The sequence below is a fragment of the Diplotaxodon limnothrissa genome, linkage group LG18 (genome assembly GCF_057381915.1).
Source record: "Diplotaxodon limnothrissa isolate DT_005_m linkage group LG18, D_limnothrissa_male_GT1.1, whole genome shotgun sequence".
Lineage (NCBI taxonomy): Eukaryota > Metazoa > Chordata > Actinopteri > Cichliformes > Cichlidae > Diplotaxodon > Diplotaxodon limnothrissa.
The window spans coordinates 43,882,894-43,897,822 of NC_140613.1; the positions used below are offsets into that span (position 1 = coordinate 43,882,894).

Here is a 14,929-nt window from a genome sequence, read left to right on the forward strand (position 1 = left end):
AAATAGGTTTCCTGAACTGTTCTTCATGGCCCAAATTTTGAATCCTTTTGAGGGTGATGCATTATCCATGATGGTGGGAAATTTGTTCATTGATCTCTGACCCTCGCTGACTATGACGCCTCCTAATTCTGCTTCCAGCCTTGCTGATTAATTTGTTCTTCCTTTTGGCATCCCTGTCACTGATGCTGTCACCAGTTGTACACAACATCTGTTTGTCCACCAGTCTAATCCGTAATTCAGGTGAACCCAGAATTACATGTATCTTTGTAATGTTTCAAAAAATATACACTATATGTTGATGGGCATTGTCACACTTTTCTTTCCTTTATAAGTAAGAATCTCTATGGTTTTAATGACAATTCATATACAGATTGTGGAGGACATTTAATTCAACATTCAAAAAAGTTCCTCATCAGCAGACTATAGTACAATTTCAGCCCACCGTTAATAAACCCATCCAATGCAGGGTTATCAGAGAAATTATGCAAATGTTATGTTTTCATGTACTGGTAATCTATTTATCATTTATCATGATTCCTGCTCTGATGATTACTTTCTTCTACTTCTGTAATTTTAATAGTTAAAGGATGTTGAACATTAAGCTCCAAACAGGATGAATGAGGAAGACCACAGAGGAGAATCGTGGATGTAGTAAAAGAATACATGCAGCTGTTTTTTTTTCATGGTGGAGGAGCAACTTCTGATACTATCTTAAAGAAAAAACACATCAAATTGAAGAGTAGAAATAATGACAACAATATGTCTACATTTTTTTATTAATTTCTTAAAGTAAATGCAGTCTTGTCATGGTCAGAGTTGCCCACTCATATTTAACTAATTCAAATACAATTACTGCATATGGGAAGATTTTACTATCAATTTTCTCAAAAACCGTACAGTAATATTGGCTGTGGATGACAGGGTGCAGAGTGGGGGTCACCCAGAGTCATAATCCAGTGAAATATCTGTGTCACCTCTTACAGTTTTCCTGTAATCTGAGCTCAAATATGAGAATATGTAGAGTACAGTAAAGCAAAATGGGAAGATTTTACTATCAATTTTCTCAAAAACCGTACAGTAATTTTTGCTGTGGATCACAGGGTGAAGAGTGGCGACAACCTAGAGTCATAATCCAGTGAAATATCTGCGTCACCTCTTATAGTTTTCCTGTAATCTGAGGTTAAAGATGAGAATATGTAGAGTACAGTAAAGCAAAATGGGAAGATTTTACTATCAATTTTCTCAAAAACCGTACAGTAATTTTTGCTGTGGATCACAGGGTGAAGAGTGGCGACAACCTAGAGTCATAATCCAGTGAAATATCTGTGTCACCTCTTACAGTTTTCCTGTAATCTGAGCTCAAAGATGAGAATATATAGAGTACAGTAGAGTAAATTGTGCAAAGTTTACTATCAATTTTCTCAAAAACCGTACAGTAATATTGGCTGTGGATGACAGGGTGCAGAGTGGGGGTCACCCAGAGTCATAATCCAGTGAAATATCTGTGTCACCTCTTACAGTTTTCCTGTAATCTGAGGTCACAGATGAGGAAATTAAAAGTACAGTGGAGTAAATTGTGCAAAGTTTACTATCAATTTTCTCAAAAACCGTACAGTAATTTTGGCTGTGGATCACAGGGGGAAAAGTGGAGATAAACCAAAACTGGGAGTGGATTGTGAAGTAATGTAGTGTCAGGACAGAAAACACTGCGTTTCTAAGCCAGTCGGCACCGATACCGTAATATGCGTAAGAGTAATGCAACCACATTTTCGGTGCGGCTGGCGGTGCGGCTAGCTTGACTGTGACTTCGTAAGTGAGGGCTCACTTGACCGCAGTGATTCGGGGGATAGCGCCTCGTCATCCCCCGGGGATGACGCGGAGATTTCTTCGGAGGAGGAAATGGAGGAGCAGGAGTCCGTTTCCGACTCATATGGATCAGAGTCTGAAAATGAGAGCGGAGAGATGGAGGAAGAATCGGCAGGGTGGGTTTCCAAAAATGGAACAAAGTGGTCTCCGACAAACGCTGAGACGCTCCGCTACGTTCCAGCGGCCACGGGACACACCGGACCTACTTTTTATGCCATCGCCCGGATCAGTGACCTACAATCCAGTTTTTCTCTTTTCGTCACCGATGAAATTATCCTGCATATCGTCTCAATGACCAATCTCCAGGGGAGACGTGCTATCGCTGACTGGAAAGACGTGGACAGCGATGAACTGCGTGCGTATGTGGGGCTACTAATTCTGGCCGGTGTTTACCGTTCCCGAAACGAATCAACACTCAGTCTCTGGAGTGAGAAATCCGGCCGGGTGGTTTTTCGGGCTACCATGTCCGAGAAAAGGTTTCGCTACATTACCAGGGCTCTGCGATTCGACGACAGACTTGCGAGACCAAGACACCGTGATGACAAACTGGGTCCATTTCGCAAAATCTGGGATATTTGGACCCATCGCCTCCAGATGATGTTCTGGCCAAACAAGGAAATTTGTGTGGATGAACAACTTGTCCCTTTCAAAGGGAGGTGCGCCTTCAGGCAGTATATGCCCAAAAAGCCAGCAAAGTATGGTCTGAAGGTATGGGCGGTCTGCGATGTAGAGACGTCTTATGCCTGGAAACTACAGCTCTACACGGGAAAAGCAGCCGGTGGGCGCGCTGAGATCAACCAGGGGATGCGAGTGGTTCTGGAGCTGACAGAGGGGCTCCAGGGACACAGCGTCACCTGTGACAATTTTTTTACTTCCTTCCCTCTGTCAGAGGAGCTGCTCAGGCGAAAAAATACCCTGGTTGGCACCATTAGGAAGAACAAGCCCGAGCTTCCGCCACAACTGCTGCAGACAAGGGGGAGAGGAGTGTTTTCCTCCGTCTTTGCTTTCACTAGGACGCACACGGCCGTGTCATACGTCCCCCGCCGCGGCAGAAATGTCCTCCTGATGAGCTCCAAACACCGCACTCCAGGAGTCTGCGACGAGCCGAAGAGAAGGCCACACATAATAAAGGATTATAACAAATCCAAGGGAGGTGTGGACAAACTCGATCAGGTAGGTGTCATTACGCATCAGTTGCGCACGAATTTATTCATTCTTGCTCATATATTCTTGTGTAAAATATACGTAGGTTTAATGGGGTTTTTTTTGTGTGTGTGTTTTGTTTTTTTATTAGGCTGTTGCCACCTACACCTGTAGGAGGCGAACGAGGCGGTGGCCGTTAGCCCTTTTCCACCATCTGATTGACATTTCGCTCTATAATGGTTACGTCCTGTGGACCGCGGTTCAACCAGCCTGGCAGCAAAGCAAAGCTTACAGAAGGAGGCTCTACATCGAGGAGGTCGGAGAAACCTTAGTTCAACCGCACATTGCCAAGAGAGAGCGACTTCCCCGCTCTTCCCACACAGCAGAGCATGTGAAACAGGTGCAGGGTGCTGCTGCAGATCCCTCTCCAGGCCCCTCTGCAGCCATCAGATCTAAGGTGAGGAAGCAATGTGACCTTTGCACAGGAAGAAGGAGGGTCTTTACCGTCTGCTGCAAATGTGGGAAGGGCGCATGCAAGGAGCACAGCCTGACCATCTGCAGCAACTGCTCCACCTGAACAGGACTGCCCCCCCCCCCCCCCCCCCCACCCCCAGCCCCCATCTCTCATACCTTTCCCCATTCCAAACAGCACATGTTCATTATTCTAAAGTTCTAAAAATAAATGTTTTCTTGTTCAAAGTGACCTTGTATTTTTATTTTCATATTTTTTTATTTTATTTTAGAACACAACAAGGTAATAGTATTTAGTGGTAATAAGCAATAAGTAAATAATAAGTGCCAATAAGCAGTTAACATAATCAAAAAGTGAAAACATGATCACCAATATATTACATTTACTGTGCTCCTAGAAAAAATAGTAATTGATCAGAATGAATGTTGGTGCCAGTCTTTGGTCCATCTAAGGGCCTAATTATAATAACAAACTAATATTACTTCAAATGGTTTTTTTTGAAAATATTTAGTTTTTTTGTTTTTTGGGGCTAAAAAAACAGTGCGCTCATGTAATAAAACTGGGATTTAAAGGGTTAAAACAACGAAAATATAATTAAAACTTTATATGAATATTTCAGGGAGAAGTAGTTTTAAAAGACTGACCAATTTAAAGTGGAAAAAAATATGAATATATAATCTTTTTATTGCATTTTTTGGGGCGGGACCATTTTTGGTCCTTAGGGCCTTTACAGGATGCATTTTTTTAAATCTGCTCCTGCAAAAAAAATAAAAGTGGATCAAAATGAATGTTGGTGCCAATCTTTGGTCCATCTAAAGGCCTAATTATAATAACAAACTAATATTACTTCAAATGGTTTTTTTTGAAAATATTTAGTTTTTTTGTTTTTTGGGGCTAAAAAAACAGTGCGCTCATGTAATAAAACTGGGATTTAAAGGGTTAAAACAACGAAAATATAATTAAAACTTTATATGAATATTTTAGGGAGAAGTAGTTTTAAAAGACTGACCAATTTAAAGTGGAAAAAAATATGAATATATAATCTTTTTATTGCAGTTTTTGGGGCGGGACCATTTTTGGTCCTTAGGGCCTTTAGAGGATGCATTTTTTAAAATCTGCTCCTGCAAAAAAAATAGTAATTGATCAGAATGAATGTTGGTGCCAATCTTTGGTCCAGCTAAAGGCCTAATTATAATAACAAACTAATATTACTTCAAATGGTTTTTTTTGAAAATATTTAGTTTTTTTGTTTTTTGGGGCTAAAAAAACAGTGCGCTCATGTAATAAAACTGGGATTTAAAGGGTTAAAACAACGAAAATATAATTAAAACTTTATATGAATATTTCAGGGAGAAGTAGTTTTAAAAGACTGACCAATTTAAAGTGGGAAAAAAATGAATATATAATCTTTTTATTGCACCTTTAGGGGTGGGACCATTTTTGGTCCCTAGGGCCTTTAGAGGGTGCATTTTTTAAGGGCCTAACAGGGGTTAATTTCTGAGGAATTCTACAGTAAATCTGGGTGAAACCTGGCACACAGGTACAGTAGGTGTCCCAGAGGGGGGATGTGTTGAAAGTTGGACATCAACTACTCAGGATGATTTTTAATGAATTTCTGACATTTCCATAATTGTATTGACTGTATCGGGCTGCTACATTGTAATTTGTGCGCGCGCGGGTATAGTCTTTCAATTGGCACATAAAGCGAAAAGGCGCTACCGTAAAGACTGGTGTAAAAGCGCAAGGAAATTTATGCGGCGGATAGGAGGCGGCTGGCTTGACCGCGGCTCACAAATGACGGCTCACTTTACCGCGGTGTTATGCTGGGCAGACACTGTGCGATTTCTGGCCCATTTTGAGCCGATTTTTGAGTCGTGCGACCGTTTTGGCGATCGGCACGATTTTGGCCTTCATCGTGCGTCGTGCATCGTGTAGTATACGTGGGGTAACGAGAAGCGATTAACACCTCACGACCAGCTCCCGATCATCAATCGCTTGGTCGTGAGGGTGTCACCGCAGTTAGTCACACTGCGCACGCGCAAACACAAATGTCAGCGAAAAAGACGGCGCAGCACGGCAGTGCAGCGTGTGATCTGGACACAAGCGATGGAGGCACAACTTGTAGAACTTTGGAAAGCTCATCCGAGCCTTTTCCATGTGGCCTCACAAAATTATCACGACCACAACAACCGTGAAAATAGTTGGATCTACACTGCTGCTCAATCACAGCTGCCTGATCAATGTTTTTCATTAGCAATTTAGCAAAGCTGATGGTGGTGGTGTGTCTGTGTGAGTGAAAGACAGAGAGGGAGAGCGAGCGACAGAATTTCTGTTATAACCTTCATTTTATGGACGCACAGTGTGAGCACTCAGGTCGCATCAGAGCATCGGGCCGTATAGTGTGAAACCCTGCATCGTGACCTATGAACTTCTAACCCCTGCGAGTCAATCGTACAGTTTGAGCAGGAGCTGAATCACGCGACTGAAAAAATCGCAGTGTCTGCCCAGCATTACCCCACGTATACTACACGATGCACGACGCACGATGAAGGCCAAAATCGGGCCGATCGCCAAAACGGTCGCACGACTCAAAAATCGGCTCAAAATGGGCCAAAAATCGCACAGTGTAAGCCCAGCATAACGTTTGCAGCATGCGTGCTTGTTGTTTTTGTCTGCTTCCACTTGTCTTTGCACTAGGATGATGTCGGAGTAAATGTGCAGTCATATTTGTTGTGTTCCCACTAGTGCTGTCAGCGTTAATCTGAAATGACGTTAACGCCACAACACGGCAAATCTCCGTTAACGAGCTACCGCGGATCGCCCTGTGCATGGGGCTGGACGGTGTCAAGACGAGCTAACTGCGCTAACACACTAGCTCCCACCCATGTAATTGAGCATTGCGTGGCACACCCAACATACTGTTTTACTTTAGTCCATGACGCGCTTACCTTCAGGGTCATACGTCACATGAAGAACAAAATAGTTCCAAACGCCAGATCTGAATGAGGGTGGGGGAGGTTCAATTTGCCATGTTGCAACGAGCTTAGCTTCTGTCTTGCTAGCTTGTGCTGCGCTCAGTGGATCTGCGCTCGACAGTGCAGCCTAGGCGGAGTAGTCGAACGCAGATCCACTGAGCGCTCAACACAGACAGCATCGTCAGAAGGAAAGTTGATAAAATAAATTAAAAATTTTGTATTGTTTGATACATATGCGTACCGAACCGAAAGTACTGTATCGAACGGTTCAATATCGATACGAATATCGTTGCACCCCTGATATATATGCATATATTTGATGATATTGAACCATGGTCCCTCATGGTCCCTGATGATATTGACCTTAAAGAAGCTGTACGTTCTCACCCAGGATGTTCTCCGTCTTGTGCCTCTCTATGATCTGAATGTCTGAAGCTCCAGCTGGGATGTTGGTGATAAACACATAACCTGATGACAAAAACAAACTTGTCACTAAACTGCAACACAATTGGAAAGAAAAAACACTCCAAGAGTTTATCAGCAGGAACACATTTCTGTGAATACGAGGACTGAGTCTGGTGAGGACAGATCTCTGGCGAAGGCTAACCTATCTAAGTATGTTTTTAATGCACTGGTACTGCATCACACGATGGGATTACACCATGCGTCGACGTCTGCCTCCAACATCTTTGAAACATGGCTGTAGACAGTTGGACTCCTGATTAGATCCAGTCCGTTTGGATCCATCACTCCATAAGAGTTACGTTGCCTGCGATTTCCAGTCCAGTTCTAATGTGGCATACTTCAGCCTGTTCTCCCTCTTTCTGTTCCTTAACAGTGGCTTCTTGACAGCCGTCCTTCCATTCAGAGCACGTCTAATGAGGCTTCTGTGGAAAGTAAATGAATCAGCCGAAGGGTCAGATGCATTTCTCAGATCCTGTCAGGTCTTTGCTGGATATTTTCCTTATTACTGAAGGACATAACTGTTCATCTGCTGTAGAATTTCAGGTGTGCCACTTCTTTTGTCCTTAACTTCTCCTGTTTCTTCTGATGTTTTAAGAACGTACTTTACACCATGTTGCAATATGCCAAGTTTCATGGCAATATCTCTTTGGGAAGCCGTGTTGGTACAAAACCATGCTGTCAAACAACATTTTTCATTGGTCCAACTAAGAACAAACTGGTGTATGTGTTGCTAGCAATAAATTGCCTACAGATGCAATTTAAAATGTCTTCTTTGCTAAGTTTTCTGTTATGTGTAGAAACAGAATGATGTCAGGATCAATGTAAAGTTATTTAACTGACTGAAAAACATTCCCGTGTCCAAATAAAAACTCATAAATTCAAGAACATTAATGTTCAAGACCAATTTTTTAAAAAAAGATTACAAAGTCTGGCTCCTTGCAGGCAAAATCAAGGCATTAAAAAATATGTTGAAAAAGCTTCCCTCGCTTCGAGAGTCCTGCTGGCGGGCAGCCTGCTGGCGGGCAGCGTAGTAACAAACCAGCAGAAGGGGGTGAAGACATCATGGAGTCATCCACCCCGGTTTCAGGCTTCTATGACGACACATGTTTACAGGACACCGTGCAGTGGATTTCGCTGAGGTGGTTGTAAAGATAATGGTTTCCTTGAGCTGTCTGATGAGTGAAACAATCACTAAATGCTCGTCCTGTGCCAGTTAGATATGTTGAATGTGGTTATCTGTGTGTGTGTTACCTAACTGTGTGAGTGCCTTCCTGTAGGATCCAGAGATCCGCTGGCACGATGTCCCGTTTCCTCCGCACACACCACATCTGTCTACAGTCTTACTGCTGTACAGCTCCCCATCACACCCCACAGGCTGGAACAGAGGAGCAGACATAATACACATACATGTGACACTGTTTGTTCTTCAGAGACAACACTCATGCAGCTTTTTCTCACAACAACCAGAAACACCTGACTTGAATTTTTACTACCAGGAAATATATTCTTCCAAGCCACGTGATTGGGTGAAGGTGTTCACATGTTTTGCTCTTTAAAGCACACTTTTAAACACAGCCGAGTTCAACCACATGTCAGAGTGGGGAGGAAAGGTGACGTGGAGCCCAACAGGGCAGTCAGCTGCCCCACATCTGGGTTCAAGAAGAAAGGTCATGAATGTCAGCTCCTTTAGCTCCCCCCCTACTACAGCGACGGCAGAACATACAAAGAACTTCTTTATAGTGAAGTGAAACCATGTGTTGAAAGGTGAAGGCTGTTCCCAGCATGCCTCAGTACTGACAGCAGCTGCGTCCTCCTCTGCAGAGTTTACCCTCCTCTAACAGATACTCGAACCAAACAGCTCATATCATCTCAGACTGCCTGAGAAATCACGGCGGTAAATTAAAAGCATCATGCATGACGAGCACAATGAGTCTGACAGAGCAGCTGTGGGATGTAGTGGAACATCATGAAAATGCTGACCACAAAGCTGCAGCACCTGTGCCATCATGCCAAAGTAGACGAAAAAGTCTGAGCGCCTTGTTGAATGAACACCACGGCGTACAAGCTAACGAAGCAGCTAATGAGTGTATTTTCTATGATGTTGAAAATATTTCATTAAGATTTTCTACAGTAAAAAAGCATCTGAACTTTTTCTGGTTGGTTACCTGACACATCCCCTCGATACACACTCCATGGTTTTTAGTATCCCGACAGGAGGTGCCATCGTGGGCAGGAACCAGCAGCTGTCGCTCACCACTGATGGTGGTACACTGCAGGTCACATGGTCTATTGGAGATGCTGATGTAATCGGCTACATGGGGAAGGACACATTTAAGAAAGCATTTCTTTAACAACATCAACAAATTGCACTGGCTACATCGTGTCAAATACACAATCTTCACATGTTGTATCTACTGTTGCATCGTCAAACGTAGATGATGAAAGTGAACTGACACATGAGGCTGACCTGGGTACAGGGGTATCCACTGATAGTATCTCCTTCCAAAGGCTTTAGAGTTGAACTGGGAACACTGGTGCTGCTTGAAGCTAACACTGGTGCTGGGACACGGCTACAAAACAAATACATACACAAAACGAACAAAAACAGACAAAAGCTTCAATGCTTATTTCTACCGTTTCCTTATTGTAATCAATCAGTAAAGGATCAATATCATACCTGCTTTGAACAGAGCTGGTACTTCTTAGGGGAGCCAACACAACAGGAGCTGTTAACATTTTGAGTGGAGGACAGCCTGAGACAGACAGGAGTGTCAGGGTGCAGGATGATCAACACTTTTATTAATGACACCGTTCATCTAACTGCAGTGCTGCTGGCAGCTTGTGCTTTCACACCAAAGCTTCAATTTGCCAACTGTGATGGCCAAACCCACGGCCACACTCGAAAGTCGGTAACTCTTGTATTTTCATTTCTTCATTTGAACACAAGAACACACTTTAGTTTCCAATAAGTTTATTGATTGGTTTGGATACATTTGCTCTTTTTGTAAGCGCGCACATTTAGGTTATGTATTCATACCAGTTCATTACTTTGTTTGACTAAGCTTTGTTTCTTTTACTTGCTGCTTACCTGCCATGATCCCTGAGAGTTACCAGACAAAAGGTGGAGGCCAGGGTTTAAAGCCCTTAAATACAAAGAGGGATAATTGGACCGCACCACCACTTCCTGCTGAAGGAGACAATGTTAAAAAAAAAGCTTTTGTATTTGATTACATATTTGAGTTTAGGGTTCAGTGATTTTGACGTTCTTCTTTGGTGTTGACTTTATAAACAAACCAGGCTGTACTGCATAATTTTTGTGGTTTATGATTGCGTTTTATTTAGTTACCCCTCGTGTGTCATGGTGGTCTGATCAGTCCTTATATAAACCCTTGTGTGTCATTTCCTGTTTAGGTCAGTTATGTTTGTTTGGGCTGAGTTTAGAGTTGTTTCTTTGACCTCTTTTATGAGCTCAACGTTTGTTATTTTTGTAAATATAATTTTTGGGGGTTAAATGGAAACCCTGGTTTTTCTAATAATTCCTGTGACCATCATAATTCCTGTGTCCATCACACCAACATACTGACAATAAATAAACTGTGTATAACTGAGTATCATGGATGATGTCACCAAGCTACCCACCAACAGTGTCCAGGTCTTACCTTAGATGGTAAGCTCTTAGAGATGACTGATTTTCTTGAATGGACATGCCTAATCCTGCACTTTCCTTCCACTGCCCACTAGCTACACCATGGTTACTGTGGCACAGTGGGTATCTTTATTTGCCTGCTAAATTCATCCATTTTTCTTAATCGCTTTGGTCAAAATGAAGTGGAGCTGGAGCCTATCCCTGCACAGACAGGACACACCTGGGTTAACTCACCAATATATCACAGGGTGAAGACAAAGAGAGACACATAAATACTCCCACCCAGCAAAGGCCATTTTAGGATCATCACTTCATTCTGTTGTTCTCAGACTGAGTCACTGTAGGTGGGATGTTGCAGCTCTAACCCGACTGTTGTTCAGGTAAAATTCAAATGTGTTTTTTAAAATCATAATCATTAAAAAGGGATAAAACTTTTTCTTCAGATTCCAAAGTGGGCCATGGCAGAAGAAGCTCGACACCACTGTAGAAACCCAGCAAGCTTGTCTGCAGCCTGTGGGAACAGACCGAAGGAGAACATTTACAGCTCGTACTGGCCTCATTAAAACTTCCTTTCCTACAGCAGTAAGACGTAAACACAGTAAACTATTTAGCAGCCAAAGCAGTGGATCTGTTTCTTAGGAGGAGGCCATCGTGTGTGTGTGTGTGTGTGTGTTATTTTGAACTAAAAGAAGAGACTAAATAGCCTTATTTATGTGTTTGTGTGTAACTTTGGGAGGACAGAGAGTTACAGCATCTGTCTTTCATTACAGCGTTAATATCTCCCAAACACACACCTCTCTCACTGTATCTGCTTCCATTAAAATAATCTGCAAAGCTCTCTCAAAGAGACTGGAGAAAATAACCCCCCTCTTAATTCATCCTGACCAAACTGGTTTCATAAAAGGTAGGCACTCATCAACAAATACACGTAGATTACTTAATTTGATAGACTACTCATAAAGTAAAAACCTAGAAACTACAATATTCTCTTTAGACGCAGAAAAAGCATTTGACAGAGTTAACTGGAAATTTCTATTTGCAACTTTACACAAATTTGGTTTTGGATCCTCTTTCATAAACTGGTTAAAAATATTATATAACTCCCCAACAGCTTGTGTCAGAACAAATGACCAGACATCCTCCAGCTTCTGTCTCTTGAGGGGCACCAGGCAGGGATGCCCACTCTTCCCTTCACTGTTTGCAATTTTTATTGAACCACTAGCAGCAGCAATTAGACAGAATTCAGTAATTAAGGGCATAAAATGCAAGAACGTGGAACATAAAATCAGTCTTTATGCGGATGATGTGTTACTCTTTCTCCAAAATTCACAAACCAATATCTCTGGGGTGATTGAATTGATAAACTCTCTTGCAAGAATATCAGATTACTCAATTAACTGGTCAAAATCTACAGTCCTGCCGATTAATTGCTCCTTCCATAATTCCTCTTCTACACCACTGCAATGTGGAAATATAAAATATTTAGGTATTAATGTTTCTCCCAAGCTTGCAGATCTAACTAAATTAAACCATATCCCACTTTTAAAGAAGGTAGAAGATGATCTGGCTAGATGGAAATGTCTACCCATATCACTCATGGGAAGGGTTGCCGCTATAAAAATGATGGTCTTACCAAAAATAAATTATTTAGTCTCAATGATCCCAACTAAACCGCCACAAGATTGGTTCAGATCTCTAGATTCATGTATGTCCAAATTCCTTTGGAAAAATAAACCCCCACGTATAAGCTTAAAAACACTACAAAAGACCAAGGATAAAGGAGGACTAGAACTGCCTAACTTTCAGCACTACTTCTTAGCCAACAGGCTTCAGTTTATCTCAGGATGGCTAAAACATACCCTCTTAGATGAACCTTGGCTAGATGTAGAACAAGCACTCTGCAATAATCTAGAGATCTCAGACCTACCATTTATCAGCTCAAACATCCAACGACATGAATGCTTCAAAAGCATCAACATCAGCTCTTCTCTGACAGCATGGTGGGAGTTTCTAAAATTGACGGCGTCTTCATTAATCCCATGCAAACGTACACCTATCTGGAACAACCCTGACATATTACAAAACAATAATATGATAAACTTTGCAGATTGGAGTGATAAAGGAATCAAATATTTAGAACATATACTAGAAGGAACAGAATTTATTTCATTTGACGGACTAGTTACACAATATGGGATCAACAAGAAAAGATTTTTAGAATATCAACAAATTAAATCCATAGTAAAAAAGAAATTTAAACCGGGTCAAGTTGAACTACAAACACCACCAAGTGTGGTTCAATTTCTTACTCTTAAAACCCCCAAATTACTATCCAAAATATACAGAATGCTTTCTAAAACAGATGAATCAATATCACTTCCTATTGCAAAATGGGAAGCGGATTTATCAGTTAACTTAGACCTAAACTTCTGGTCTCAGATTTGCTTAAAAACCTTTCATCTAATTAGGAATCCCAGTCTTCAATTAATTCAATACAAAATACTACATAGAGTGCACTATACAGGTCATCGGATGTTCAAGATGGGCTTTACGTCTACCAACAACTGCTCACACTGCCAAACCAATTCACCGGACAATTATATCCACGCTCTTTGGTTCTGTCCACCAGTTCAGAAGTTTTGGCGCGAGATATGTGAAGACTTATCGAAGTGTCTGAAATGTAACATTCCAACTTCCCCCTTAGTGTGTTTGTTGGGCAGCTTAGATAATGTCACTACAGAAAAGAATATAGCCCATATGGTTTTCACTGCCCTATGCATAGCCAAGAAAACTGTCCTCATGAACTGGAAAAATACTCGAAAAGACTCGAACTCTTCCACGACATGCATTTTTAATTTCTCTTTGATATTTGGTCACATTGGGACCTGATGAATGTAAAAACAAAGAATTACCAGATTTTTTTTAACCTTATTTTTGTTTCTAAGAAAAATGAGAGCCACATATGAGGATATTTGTTTAAAATTTTGATAGAACAGTGGCAGTATAATGTCCTCCTAAGTGGATATCAGGCCCTTGTAGAACAAAATTGAGCATTTTAGTCTAAATAACCCAAAATGTGATGTCCACATATGTGGACGCAGGTCCTAGGAGGTTAATTCTAACCAATATAGAAATTATCTAATAGATTATATTTAGTCTTGATACAGCCTCTGCCACCACATCAGATCAATTGCTCTGGGCTCCTATGATCAGCTCCATCACCTAGTGGGGGTGGGGGGTCATAGTTTGGTCCCACCTTCGCTGTTGTGATTGGTGTGGGGGTAGGGCCCCCACGCGGTAGGATTCAGAGTGCTTTCTGAGACACCAGCTGGGGCCTCCCTTGCTAGCAAGTAAAAGATGTTCGCCTTGTTTTTGTCGTTAACGAGAATAAGTTTGTGAACCAGCGGGGCTTGTGGAAACACAGCCCCAACAGTGGGCACGCTACACGGCATTGAGAAGACCGTCGGGGTGTACAACCTCACCCCTGGCGCTGTTGCCCACCTCTCAATTTTAAATACACGTAGACATTGAGGGCTATCAGGAGGGGCTATGCGCTTACCTGCTGCTCTCTGGCAGGTAGCTCCATGCCCTCCTGGGTTTTAAATGCACCTTAGAACACACATGCATCAACACTACATATGAGCGGGTGGAGGGAGGTTTGGAGTCTTCACACACCCCTGTTCTGTGTTGCCTGTTGGGGTGGGGGGGGGCTAGGAGGAGTTGGCCGTCCGACTGCGGTCTGGAGTGTGGGGCCTCCCTGCTGCTGCGGAGTCGGGGCGGTCTGCCTCCCCCCACCGCAGGGAAAAGGGTAACACCACCTGGGTCTGGGTGCAGTTCCCCCCTCCAGGGGCAAGGGTACCTAGACCCGGTTTGTAGAGTACGCTTGGGGAGTGTGATCGTGTGTACAGCGTCTCTTTATGTCTGTCTCCACGTTGGTTGAGTGTGGAGTAAGTGCATATGAGAGCATGAGGGTGGGAATGGATGTTTGTATCTGTGTGTGCCTGTATGTCTGTGTCTATATGTCAGGTTGGGTGTCAGACACCACCTTTCTGGGGACATCTCAGGCCCTCCAAGGTTTGGAGGCCTTTCTCCCCCCACCACCACTTCCCCTGACAGTGGCAGACGCCCTCAGACATCGGTGCGTTGGTGGGTCTTTGTGTCTGGGGATGGCATTCAGGTACCCACCGGCTCACTCCTTGGTGGCTGCTTATCGGGGCCTGGAGCCTGGGGCTTGCTGGGCCCCTTCAGGGGTGGGGTGCCCTCGGCCTCTCGGCCTGGGGCTCGGTCACTCAGGCACAGCTGGCTGCCGGCGGAGCTCACGGGCACGTCACTGCACCCCCCCCTGGCTTCTGCTCCGCGGCT

General features: G+C 43.0%; 1 protein-coding gene across 1 annotated transcript in view; it reads right to left on the reverse strand.

Annotated features, from left to right (window-relative positions):
• Positions 1-14,929, reverse strand: part of LOC146614356 (ADAMTS-like protein 2) — a 43,794-nt gene that overhangs the window by 15,879 nt on the left and 12,986 nt on the right. Inside the window, exons 4-8 of the mRNA XM_085378123.1 lie at positions 9,599-9,674; positions 9,389-9,491; positions 9,087-9,232; positions 8,173-8,296; positions 6,844-6,924 (exon numbers count right to left, since the gene is read on the reverse strand). Coding sequence (XP_085234249.1) covers positions 6,844-6,924; positions 8,173-8,296; positions 9,087-9,232; positions 9,389-9,491; positions 9,599-9,674 — 530 coding nt within the window. The remainder of the gene's footprint in view (positions 1-6,843; positions 6,925-8,172; positions 8,297-9,086; positions 9,233-9,388; positions 9,492-9,598; positions 9,675-14,929) is intronic.